This window comes from Moschus berezovskii, chromosome 7, assembly GCF_049115385.1.
Source record: "Moschus berezovskii isolate FMDL1 chromosome 7, NW_MosBer_1.0, whole genome shotgun sequence".
Taxonomy (NCBI): Eukaryota; Metazoa; Chordata; class Mammalia; order Artiodactyla; family Moschidae; genus Moschus; species Moschus berezovskii.
This window is the reverse complement of record NC_142466.1, coordinates 70,105,472-70,119,001: the sequence shown is the minus strand read 5'-3', so window position 1 is coordinate 70,119,001 and position 13,530 is coordinate 70,105,472. Positions and strand designations below refer to the sequence as shown.

Genomic DNA, 13,530 nt, shown 5'->3' with positions numbered 1-13,530 from the left:
CTGACTTCTACTGGATATAAGGAAGGATATTCTCACTAAAAATGAAAGGGGTGATCTCGATAAAGAGTGAGCCTCGCATCACTAGGGGTACCCAAGCAGAAGCTGGTGGAGCACTTGGTGGGAATGATGAAGAAGGAACTGTGAGCATGGTAGAGGGTATGAACTGGATGACTTGGGAGGTCTCTTTAAAGCTGGGCTCTGGAGCTTTCGTAAGCAGCAGCATCTGCCCTGTCCAGTCCATACAGCAGCAAATGAAAAAGTGCAGAACTGCAAACATCAAATGAAGGACACAAGGAGGCCCTTGCCCATCTCACCTGGTTATCGATCTTCAGTTCCACCAGAGAAGTGTTGTATGGAAGTGCTTCCACTAAGCGCAGGATCCCAGCTCCGGAAATGAAGTTGGATTCCACGTTCAGCGTCTTCAACACCTTGTTCACCTTGAGCATCTTGGCAAGGGCCTTGAACCATAGGAGAAAGGTAGGGTACCCATGAATTACCTGATCAAGGCTGGAACCCCTATGGGTAGAACCTAAAATAGTAAGGGAGCCTTTCTTGGAGGGTGAGTCCCTCACACACAGTCAGGGACCAGCAAGAAGATCTCCTCAGCTTCCTTCACCAAGCACCATTCTGTGTCTCTCCTCCCCTCTGGCTTGCTGTGGCTCCAAACCCCAGCTGGAGAGTTTCAGCTCCTTAACCTGCATCCAAATCTTCTATTACCTGGTTCTCCCGCCCTGATCAGCCTCAACTCCAGCTGCCCCTCTTGGTGGTGCTACTCTCAGTCCCCCCCGGCGCCCAGCGCTCTCCCTCCGCTCTGCCTTTCCTCATCCTCCCCAACCACCTAGAAAGCCCTTCCCTTCTGCTTCACTCATCCAAACCCTGTCCATCCTTCCAGGCCATTCTCAATGCCCCTTTCTCCAAGAGTCTTTCCCCCTAGCTTGCTGTGCCTGCCCTCTTGAACCTCACAGACTTTATCCATAACCTCCCTCATGGAACTTGCGTTCCTGTGTTTAGAGTTGTTTTTATAGCGGTTTTGTCTCCTCCATTAGCCTATATACTCTTGGTGGGCTGTTGGGGCACCTCATTCATGCCAAGGGAGCCTCCCACCCACACAGTGTGCAGCACATAGTAGGTCCTCAGTCACTGGTCACTGGACTAGTGGAGTCCCAAGTTCCCTATGTGCTTTCATCTTGTCTTTTCTCTGTCCCTGTTGGAATTCCATGGAGTTGTCATTCTCTTTGAACAGCAGAGAGGGCAGCCTGGGAAGCCATCCCACTGGGCAAGTGACCAGGGCAAACCGGAAGACAGGAGCTCGGGTGGCCCCAGCACGTTGGAGGACTTCAGCCAGGGGGTGTAGATGACAATCAGAGCCTCTGGAGGAAATGAAGTAATTAGCAGGTGGTGGAAACAATGTGTCATGGAGGAAAGGAGACACCAGCAGCTGATGAGCCAGGATGTAAGATCAGTGGGTCCTGGTTGTCTGAAATGACGATCTGGTCCAGGAATGCCCTTCCCACTGGCCCTGCCTGCTGAAGCCTTCACAAGGCTCAGCTTCTAGGATGCCTTCAGAGCCCAAATCCTCAGCTCCCCTGCTTTCGTGTGCCCCGGGATGACATGTCAGTTTCCTCTCCAACCCTGCATAGGTTGGACCCTCCTGAGGGGATGGACCCAGTCTGTGCCCACCCACAGCATACCTCTTGCTCCCCAGGAAAGGTGTGGCCTGACAATCAAAATATTTGACAGCTAGTATGTAAGTATAGCAGGCTGATCCAAGTAGACATTCTAGTGACTGAGTTGGTCCTATAGGCAGTGTCATACCAGGTGTCAACTCTGTCTGCTGGACCAGAGTAAAGAAATGGGCAGGAGAAGAGCTGGGGCAGGAAGTGTGGACACTAATGGAGCTCTGGTAGCTTGTTACCCATCGTCCCAGAAGTATTTTCATCTTCAACAATGGGTATCCTGGTGTGAAGGGTATGACATCAGCTGTTGACCTGGCACAGGGTCAATTCCCCGTAAATATCTGTGGAACTGAGCTGACTGCCAGCACAGATGGGCTTGGTTTCTGATCCAGTGACAGCAGTGGGCAGAGCATGTGACTTTGCCAGCTGTGTCTCTGTGGGCAAACTCAGGATCCACTGGAGATATCGTGAGGTCAGAGAACATCTAAACAGAGCTTCTTCACTGGCAGCAGTGAGAGACTATGAGCCATTTCTATCATTTCAAAAACAACCAAGGAAATGTCCTATGTATTTTAAAAATGAGAAAATAATTGATTGCTATGAATGGACTTCAAAGTAAGTAAATTTATCAGGATAAAGAAGGATAGTATGGGGTCAATTGTTCAAGACATACAATCCTTAGTGAGAATGTGCTGAACAACAGAGCATCAAACTATATGAGGCAAAGACTAATAGAACTGCAAAGAGAGAGATGAATCCACTATCATAGATGGAGACTTCCATACACCTCTATGGATATGGACAGCTCTAGCAGGTCAAAGACCAGGAAAGACAAAACTGAACACAACACCACCATCAATCAACTAGATAGAATTGACATCTACAGACTATTTCATCCAACAATAGCAGAATACACATTCTTCTCATGCACATTGGAGCATTCACCAAAATAGACCACATTCTGGGCCACAAAACACACTATAACAAATTTAAAAGAACAGAAATCATACAATGTTTGTTCTCAGACCATAATGGAATCAAACTAGAAATTCAATAACAAAAAGATAAGCAGAAAACTCCCCTAATACATGGAGATTAAGCAACACACTTCTAAATAACACATGGATCAAGGAAGAAATCTCAATATAAATTAAAAAGTATTTTGAATTATGACTAAGGGGGATATTCCATCACATCAACAAGCTAAAAGAAAAATCAGTCATTTCAATAGATGCAAAACAAGCATTTGACAAAATCCAACATCCATGCATGATAAAAAGTTCCAGTAAACTAGGAACAGAGAGCAATTTCCCTCAAATTGATAAAGATTATCTACAAAAAAAAACCAAAACCCTACAGTTAACTTCATACTTAGTGGTAAGAAATTTGAAACTATTTCTAAGATTAGGTACGAGGCAAATATGCCCCCTCTCAGCCCTCTTTTTCAATATTGTAACAGAAGTTCTGTCCAATGCACTAAGGCAAGAAAAGGAAATAAAAAGCATATAGATTGGGAAGATGAAATAAAACTGTCTTTGTTTGCAAAGATGAGATAGTTGGATGGCATCACCAATTCCATGGACATGAGTTTGAACAGGCTCCAGGAGCTGGTGATGGATGGGGAAGCCTGGCATGCTATAGTCCATGGGGTTGCAAAAAGTCAGACACAATTGAGCGACTGAACTGCACTTGTTTGCAAATGACATTATTGGTTACACAGAAAATACAAAATAACTGACAAAGAAAACTCCTGGAACTAATAAGCAATTATAGCAAGGTTGTAGGATATGGTTAATAAAGAAAAGTCAGCTGCTCTTCCATAGATAGCAATGAACAAGTGGAATTTAAAATTTAAAGTACAATACTATTTACGTTAGCACCCCAAACAATGAAATACTTAGGTATAAAGCTAACAAAATATGTACAAGATCTATATGAGCTAAACTACAAAGCTCTGTTGTATGAAATCAAAAAGAACTAAATAAATGGAGATATATTCCATATTCATGTACAAGAAAACTCAATATTGTCAAGATAACAGTTCTTCCCATTTTGATATAGATTCAATGCAATCCCAATTGAAATCCCAGAAAGTTATTTTGTGGATATCAATAAAACTGATTGCTGCTGCTGCTAAGTCACTTCAGTTGTGTCCGACTCTGTGTGACCCCATAGACGGAAGCCCACCAGGCTCCCCCGTCCCTGGGATTCTCCAGGCAAGAACACTGGAGTGGGTTGTCATTTCCTTCTCCAATGTGTGAAAGTGAAAATTGAAAGTGAAGTCGCCCAGTCGTGTCCGACCCATAGCGACCCCATGGACTGCAGCCTACCAGGCTCCTCCATCCATGGGATTTTCTAGGCAAGAGTACTGGAGTGGCTTGCCATTGCCTTCTCCGAAACTGATTGCTGCTGCTGCTGCTGCTAAGTCACTTCAGTCGTGTCCGACTCTGTGTGACCCCATAGACGGCAGCCCACCAGGCTCCCCCGTCCCTGGGATTCTCCAGGCAAGAACACTGGAGTGGGTTGCCATTTCCTTCTCCTAAATGGTTAATTACCATGGCTGGTAGGCTAATCCATGTACCTTTTAATCTGCTATTAGTATTGTAGTAATTTTAGAAAAGGCAGAGGCACCAGAGATCAAATTGCCAACATCCGCTGGATCATGGAGAAAGCAAGAGAGTTTCAGAAAAACATCTATTTCTGCTTCATTGACTATGCCAAAGCCTTTGACTGTGTGGATCACAATAAACTGTGGAACATTCTGAAAGAGATGGGAATCCCAGACCACCTGACCTGCCTCTTGAGAAACCTGTATGCAGGTCAGGAAGCAACAGTTAGAACTGGACATGGAACAACAGACTGGTTCCAAATAGGAAAAGGAGTACGTCAAGGCTGTATATTGTCACCCTGCTTATTTAACTTATATGCAGAGTACATCATGAGGAACGCTGGGCTGGAAGAAGCACAAGCTGGAATCAAGATTGCTGGGAGAAATATCAATAACCTCAGATATGCAGATGACACTACCCTTATGGCAGAAAGTGAAGAGGAACTCAAAAGCCTCTTGATGAAAGTGAAAGAGGAGAGTGAAAAGGTTGGCTTGAAGCTCAACATTCAGAAAACAAAGATCATGGCATCTGGTCCCATCACTTCATGGGAAATAGATGGAAAAACAGTGGAAACAGTGTCAGACTTTGTTTTTTTGGGCTCCAAAATCACTGCAGATGCTGATTGCAGCCATGAAATTAAAAGACGCTTGCTCCTTGGAAGGAAAGTTATGACCAACCTTGATAGTATATTAAAAAGCAGAGACATTACTTTGCCGACCAAGGTCCGTCTAGTCAAGGCAATGGTTTTTCCCGTGGTCATGTATGGATGTGAGAGTTGGACTGTGAAGAAAGCTGATCGCCGAAGAATCGATGCTTTTGAACTGTGGTGTTGGAGAAGACTCTTGAGAGTCCCTTATACTGCAAGGAGATCCAACCAGTCCATTCTAAATGAGATCAATCCTGGATGTTCATTGGAGGGACTGATGCTAAAGCTGAAACTCCAATACTTTGGCCACCTCATGAGACGAGTTGACTCACTGGAAAAGACTCTGATGCTGGGAAAGGTTGGGGGCGGGAGGAGAAGGGGACGACAGAGAATGAGATGGCTGGATGGCATCACCGACTCTGTGGACATGAGTTTGAGTGTACTCCGGGAGTTGGTGATGGATAGGGAGGCCTGGCGTGCTGTGATTCATAGGGTCGCGGAGAGTCGGACACGACTGAGCGACTGAACTGAACTGAACTGAATCATACTGTACTGTTATCCTTTATCTTTCTACATGGACCGTTCCATTCATGAAAGTGGGAGCTGTGACTATCTTGGTCACAGTTGTATTCTCAGAACCTAATTCAGTGCTGGACACAAACACTCCATAAATATGCATTGAATATTTTTTAAAAAGGAGTTGATGGCTACTTTATAATAAATACAATTTAATCTAATCAGAGATCAAATTTCCAACATCCGTTGGATCTTAGAAAAAGCAAGAGAATTCCAGAAAAACATCTACTTCTGCTTTACTGATTATGCTAAAGCCTTTGACTGTATGGATCACAAGCAGCTGTGAAAAATTCTTCAAGAGATGGGAATACCAGACCACCTGACTTGCCTCCCGAGAAATCTGTATGCATGTCAAGAAGCAACAGTTAGTACCAGACATGGAGCAACTGACAGTTCTAAATTGGGAAAGGAGATCATCAAGGCTGTATATTGTCACCCTGCTTAGTTAACTTATATGCAGAGTACATCATGAGAAATGCTGGGCTGGATGAAGCACAAGCTGGAATCAAGATTACAGGGAGAAATATCAATAACCTCAGATATGCGGATGACACCACTCTTATGGTAGAAAGTGAAGAGGAACTAAAGAGTTCTTGATGAAAGTGAAACAGGAGAGTGAAAAAGCTGGCTTAAAACTCAACATTCAAAAAATGAAGATCATGGCATCCAGTCCCATCAGTTCAGTTCAGTTGCTCAGTCGTGTCCGACTCTTTGCAACCCCATGAACCGCAGCACGTGAGGCCTCCCTGTCCATCACCAACTCCTGGAGTTCACTCAAACCCATGTCCTTCGAGTCAGTATGCCATCCAACCATCTCATCCTCTGTCGTCCCCTTCTCCTCCTGCCCCCAATCCCTCCCAGCATCAGAGTCTTTTTCAGTGAGTCAACTCTTCGCATGAGGTAGCCAAAGTATTGGAGTTTCAGCTTCAGCATCAGTCTTTCCAATGAACACCCAGGACTGATCTCCTTTAGAATGGACTGGTTGGATCTCCTTGCAGTCCAAGGGACTCTCAAGAGTCTTCTCCAGCACCACAGTTCAAAAGCATCAATTCTTCGGCGATCAGCTTTCTTCACAGTCCAACTCTCGCCTCCAAACATGACCACTGGAAAAACCATAGCCTTGACTAGACGGACCTTTGTTGACAAAGTAATGTCTCTGCTTTTTAATATGCTGTCTAGGTTGGTCATAACTTTCCTTCCAAGGAGTAAGGGTCTTTTAATTTCATGGCTGCGATCACCATCTGCAGTGATTTTGGAGCCCAGAAAAATAAAGTCAGCCACTGTTTCCAGTCCCATCACTTCATGGCAAATAGATAGGGAAACAGTGGAAACAGTGACAGGCTTTATTTTTAGGGGCTCCAAAATCACTGCAGATGGTGACTACAACCATTAAATTAAAAGATGCTTGCTCCTTGGAAGAAAAGCTATGACCAACCTAGACAGCATATTAAAAAGCAGAGACATTACTTTGTCAACAAAGGTCCGTCTAGTCAAGGCTATGGTTTTTCCAGTGGTCATGTATGGAGGCGAGAGTTGGACTGTGAAGAAAGCTGATCGCCGAAGAATTGATGCTTTTGAACTGTGGTGTTGGAGAAGACTCTTGAGAGTCCCTTGGACTGCAAGGAGATCAAACCAGTCAACCCTAAAGGAAATCAGTCCTGAATATTTATTGGAAAGACTGATGCTGAAGTTGAAACTCCAATACTTTGGCCATCTGATGCGAAGAACTGACTGACTGGAAAAGACCCTGATGCGAGGAAAGATTGAAGGCAGGAAGAGAAGGGCACGACAGAAGATGAGATGGTTGGATGGCATCACCGACTCGATGGATGAGTTTGAGCAGGCTCTGGGAGTTGGTGATGAACAGGGAAGCCTGGCGTGCTGCAGTCCAAGGGCTTGCAAGGAGTCAGACATGACTGAGCAACTGAACTGAACTGAATCTAATCAGAATTATTTTTAAGACACAGAAAAGATCAAATAAAATTGATCACTGGGAACCACCAATGAAGACAATAGTTATAGATATGGAGAAACTGAGGACCAGGGAGGGGCAGGCCCTTGTCTACACAGTGAGTGGAGAGAGAGATCCAACTTTAAGGTCCATGCGACTTGCATTTAAATCTCAACTCCACTTCTCACTTGCTGTGAAACTTTGGACAAAGCAAGTTGTCTGAGCTCCCTCTACCCCACGTTCTTCATCTGTAAAGTGGGGAGCCCTGCACCTCTGGGATCTGGGATGATTGTGGAGATTAACTAGGATAATGTACAGACGGTGCCTGGCTAATAGCTATTCTGTCCACTTTCCCTCCTGGCTCCTAGCCCTGTGTCTTTCACCACATCACACCTCACCACACAGGGTTCTTCATCGGTGGCACGTGGCCAGTCCTGAGGCCACAAATGTCAACTTTCCTGTTTCTATGCCTCCCACTCTCAATGCAACAGGACAGAAAGGTACATACAAATGCCACCGGGTCATTGCTCCGTGTTCCCACGATGCTGAACTTCTTCACATACGAGTTCTCTTTGAGGGCTTCTGCATACGCCTTGAGAGTGGGTATGGGGATATTCTGCAGAGAGAAAGTCAAGCAGTGACCAGCAGCCCTGCCAGGGGCAGGCAGGGCAGAGAGATGGGGCAGTAATTCTCTCACAACCTGATACAACCCGATGCCCAGCACATCTCTGACTAAAGAGCTGAATGGGCAAAGGGTTCCTGCTTTGCTCCAGATGGCTGAGATTTGGGGAGAGCTTTCTGGTAAACAGATTGAGAAAGTCCTCCCTGAACGTTTCAGACAGCACCTGCAGTTTTTTCTTTGTACATGCAGAGACCGTAGGAGCAGGAACACATCAAGGCAAAGGCTCAGGAGAGCGTTCGGCCGAGAGCTCAGGCCTGCGGGTGTGTGCAACAGGCAATGTTTCTGACTTGCTGTGTGACTCTGGGGAAGTCTCTGCCCCTCTCTGAGTTTGTTTCCATAAAATAAGGTGGGGCATTGCCCTAGACAATCTTTAAGAGACATCTGTCCCAGAGGGTCTCAGCTCTACCACACATTGGAGGTGCTAGGGAACTTTCATAAAATGCTGATGCTGAGGCCTGCCCTAGACCAATAAAATCAGGATCTCTGTGGGGAGAGGGACTGGGCATCGACATTTATTAATTTTTTAATCTCAAGTGAAAACCACTGACCTAGACTAACTGCCTCACACGCAGAGGGGAAATGGGCCTGAAAGGGTGAGCCCTTGCCTGAGGCCCCACGGTGAAGGCACAGGGCCATGGCCAGGTCCCCCATCCCACGCTTGTCTGAGCCCATAGACGTTGCCAGGGTGCACAGCTCTGAATTGTGCCAGTGTCTCCTACGCTGCCAATGGCAGATAGCGGAGGCACCCGAATGGATCTCGCATTTCAGAGCGTCACTTTAGCCCCCATGGGAGCAAAGCACAGGGAGACCAGGTGGAGGAGACACTGCAGGCGCAGGTTTCCAATCTGATTATGCCATGAGGCTGGCAGCCACTTAAAAGAAAGCGGAGAAGAAAGGAAAAGGGAGCTGGGAAGTGAGGGGCCCACTTCTTATCTTACATCCACACCCCCTGAGAACTAATCTCTCTGGCTCCCGGGCTGAGCAGGTGAGCAGGCAGCTGGGCCTGCTTCTGCATTCCTCCCACAGCCTGTCCACCCGTCCCCGCTCTGCCAGGCGGTCTCACAGGAAGGGTCCAGAGATGTGGGCCAACAGCCCAGAGTATGTCTTTGGACACTGGGCCAGTGGTTCCCGTTGAGGGCTGCAGAATGAGGCTGAAAACGTGCATGAGGCGCAGGGTCAGGGTTAGGCCCTCCCCAGGCTTGGGTTACCCCACGAACCTGGTGGACCCCAGGCTTCCCAGCCTTGAGATCCTGTGTAGCCATATGTGTCTGACTCATGATTTATCTCTGAGAAGCTCTCAGTGTTGTGGGTAAGGTGGTGGGTTTCCAGAGTCGCAGCTGGGTTGGCTGTGGTGAACATCTGGGTCTGATGTCAAGCCCCGAAGGAAACCGAGATGATGGGCTGTGCCGGTTTACACTGTCCTCCTTCCCCAAAGTTTTGCGTCTAGTCCTGATTCAGAAGCACCCAGAGTCCAAGCACACACTGCTGTCTGTGTGCAGTCTAGTCTGGGCCGTCTGGGCCTGAGCGGACTCGGCTTCCCCCACACCCCACAGCAGGGGAAGCAGGTGAAGGGGGCCTCACCCGGATGTTGTTGAGGTTGACCTCTTCGAGTTTCGGGTCATTGTTCTTTATCCTCTCCAGTGTTTCTTCCACATCGGTGGCATTTGGTTCTTCGTCAGGCACAGGCTTGTACTGTGTAGGTTTGATCACACCTAGAGTGACCGACAATAGGGAGATGGCTCTCAGAGATGGGCCGTCATTTTCCCTCGACACAAGGACATCAGAAGGAAGTGGCCGTAGAGTTCAGGGACACGGAAGACGGCCTCTCGGGAGTTACTGAGTGGAGGGGTTGGAGGAGGATGGTGATGGACTGGGCCAGGAGTCTAGGCCCTACTTGGACAAAGCCTCTGCCGATCTGCAAGAACTAGGTGGATTCACCAAACTGTCTGAAGCTCGGTGTCCTCACAGTAGAGTGTGAACAGTCGTTCTACCCAGTGGGTTCCTGTGAGGATAAAATGAAGACTGGATGGGAAAGAAACATGTAGGCCTTCCAAAGGAAAGGGTAATTGTGCTTTGGGTGCCTTCATTTCTCTTTGGGGCCAAATTGCCAGCTTGGAACAATGCAGTGGAGCAATTCAGACAATGCAATGTTGGTACAGGAAAGGACAAGGAGACTTGTGGAGCAGGAGAGGCACCCAGAGACAGACCCCTATGGATACATGGACATTTATGATCTGGGTGGAGCCCCAAACCAGAGGTGAAAGGACGGACTTTGCAAAGAGTGGTGCTGGGACAATGGAATATTGATATAAGATGAAAGCTTGATCTCATTTCACACCGCACAGAACATGAACTACAGGAGGATTAAGAAGTGGAGTAGAGAAGGAAATCTCTAAAACTTACAGAAGAAAATGAAGGAGGATGTTCTGATAATATTGGGATGGGGAGTGAAGTGAAGTTGCTCAGTCACGTCCGACTCTTTGCGACCCCATGGACTGTAGCCCACCAGGCTCCTCCATCCATGGGATTCTCCAGGCAAGAATATTGGAGTGGGTTGCCATTTCCTTCTCCATGGGATGGGGAAGGCCTTTGTAATCAAGTCACAAGGATCCCAGGAGAGTAAAAAGAAGAGGTGGGTAGTTTTAGCTAGTAGAATTTGAAACCTTCTGCAATGAGATTGCAGAGGGTGGGCGGAGGTAGCAAGAGTCAGGAGGACCCCTCACTGCCAAGACGTCCTTGCAGTGGGACAGGGAGCGGGGCCGGTACTCACTGTTGAGTCCCTCCTTGTTCACGATGGAGCTGCTGCCCAAGGCCTGGTAGTACTGCTGGTTGCTCATGAGCGTGTGCATGCCGAGGATAGCTGCGGGGACACAAGGGCCTGTGACGCACCTCTCAGACAGTCAGCTTCCCAGGCACAGACTTTCCATGCCCCAGGAAGTTGTGCTCACAGAAATGGCAAGAAACACTTTGGTTTTTATTCTTGCCTCTACGCTGTGACTGTCCAATCTCTATCCCCAGCCTAGATGTCTCTAGTCCCTGGCCTCAGATTCCTTGACACGTCCAACCCAACTTGGCCAAAACAGAACTCCTCTTTCTCATCTTCTCATCCTGCCTGTCCTCTGGGGCAGAACCTCAGTCACATGGCACCCTTCCCCCCAAATCCTCACCCTCCTGTACAGGATCTCTCATTTGTCCCATCTCCCACTCCATCACCTCTGTCCTGGTCAGGGCCCTATCAGTTCTCGCCTGTGATTCCAGCTGTGGAATCACTCGTATGCTGGCTTCGGTCTCTTCCAACCCTCCCGCAGCAGCATACAGCACAGAGTAGTCAGAAAGATCTCTCTGGAAATGCAAACCTGACCGTATCCCTCTCCTGATCTCTTCATCCATTCATTTGTTCGGCATTTACTGAGTGCCAGCGTCACGTGTCCAGCTCCGGGTGGGGATAGTGAGGAGTAAGAGAGACAGGGCCTCTGCCATGCAGCCTACAATCTGCTGGGAGCGAGAGACTAAGCAAGTAACCACACAACTGAAAACATAAGTGCAGAGTATGCTGAGTGTTGTAAAGAAAAAGTTCAATATGTTCTGGGAGAAGAGGACAGAGACGGATGGGAGTGATGAGATGTTGGCCAAGTTAAAAGAAAGAAGGTAGAGTATTTTGGACAGAGGGATGGTGGGTAGGAAGCCACAGGCCAGGGAGAGAGGGGGAAACTGAAGATGGACAGAGGTGAAGCTGGACACGTGGCAGAGGGCAACATGCCCTCACCAGCTGCTTCAGTGGGGCTAGAGAGCACACCGGACAGCAGTGACCCTCAATCACTGTGCATCCGAATCACTGGGAATCTTTTGAAACTCCTGATGCCCAGACTACCCCAGACCACCCCAGACCAAGGAAACCACAATCCCCAGGGCTGGGGCCAAGCATCTGCCTTTTTAAAAGCTCCCCATACTAACACAGCATTGTAAATCAATCAAAACTATACTCCAATAAAAATTTAAAAAGCTCTCCAGGTGGTTTCAGTGGGCAGCCAAGGTTGAGAACACTGTCTGACGTCATCCCCCCCGAATCTTTACAACAGTGCTTCAGAGTAGATTTGATTCAAATAGGCCAGGTCACACCCTACAGGGCCTTCTAGATAAGAAGTTCAGATATCTTTTTCTAGGTGTGGCCTGAGCAGGGAGTGAGATGGTCTGACTCAGGTTTCTGTTACTCAGGCTGAATGAGTAGCATTGACCACAGAGGGGAGGGACAGGCTTGTGGGACTGTGAGGCTGGTGCAGTGTTCACTTGGGAGGACTATGTCTTGTGACCCCAAAGCCTGGCTTCACCCATCCTCCCTGGGCTGGCCCTGCTTCAGTAGGCCTGTCCCTCGCCCAGGCCCTTTCTGCTCTGGCAATGCCAATGGTCACTGCTCAGTGGCTGCTCCCACTTCTGCCAATGCCACCACCCATTTGCTGGCGATCCTCTTTCCATCTGCACTACCCACTGCTGAAATGCAGCCCCCCGCCCCCAACTGGAGAGTTTTGAGATTTAGCAAATAAAATTACAGGATACCCAGTTAAGCTGTAATTTCAGATAAACAATTAATAATGTTCTGATATGAATGCACCCCATTCAGCATTTAAGAACTTTTTCTATGAGAAACTTATTGTTTATCTGAAATTCAAATCCAGTTGAACATCCAGTATCTGATCTAACAACTCTGCCTCCCCATCCTTTAAGTCTGGAATAATGCTTCCTTCCCAGAAGTCCTCCTGGATTCCACCTTCCCTCTAGCTCTCTCACAGCACAGTGTTAGAACTATCTGGGTGTATGTGTGCCTCCCCTACTGGACTGTGGGCTTCCAGAGATCGGGGAAGAGTATTCTCTGTCTTGGACCTCTTTCAGAAGATGATATTTGGTAAACATTTGTCATTAAAAAGAAAAAAAAAAACACTTCCCTGGCCATTTCATTAGATGCAATTTCTAGTTAGAGAGACAATATAGGAACCTTTAGTGAAGAGTCAAGAGACCCAAGTTCCAGTCCTGACTCTGCCTCTGATGCTGCTGTGTCCTTGGATAAGTTCACTCCCCTTTCTGGGTTTCAGCTTCCTCTGTACAATGAGGGGTAAGACTAGACCATTGGTTCTCAATCATGGCTACACATACAAATGATCCAGGAACTTTACAACAATACCAGTGGTCCTCCTGGACAAACTGATCTAATCTCTGGAGATGTATTTTTAATCTCCTTGGATGATTTTTGATGCTCAGTGGGAGCTAAGAACCACAAGACAAGATGATCTGAAAGTCCCTTCTGTTTCTCACATTCTATGAGTCTTCTCTGCTAAAATTAGACCTGCCTGCTCATCGTTAAGAACTGGTAAGGAGAGAGGCTTCTTTGCACTCTT

General features: G+C 47.3%; 1 protein-coding gene across 2 annotated transcripts in view; it reads right to left on the bottom strand.

Moving 5' to 3' along the window:
* The window catches only part of TMOD1 (tropomodulin 1), a 93,807-nt gene that overhangs the window by 22,410 nt on the left and 57,867 nt on the right, over positions 1 to 13,530 (bottom strand). For both annotated transcript variants that reach the window (XM_055427105.2, XM_055427103.2), the window contains exons 5-8: positions 10,911 to 11,000; positions 9,722 to 9,852; positions 7,967 to 8,074; positions 315 to 458 (exon numbers count right to left, since the gene is read on the bottom strand). In XM_055427105.2, coding sequence (XP_055283080.2) covers positions 315 to 458; positions 7,967 to 8,074; positions 9,722 to 9,852; positions 10,911 to 11,000 — 473 coding nt within the window. The remainder of the gene's footprint in view (positions 1 to 314; positions 459 to 7,966; positions 8,075 to 9,721; positions 9,853 to 10,910; positions 11,001 to 13,530) is intronic.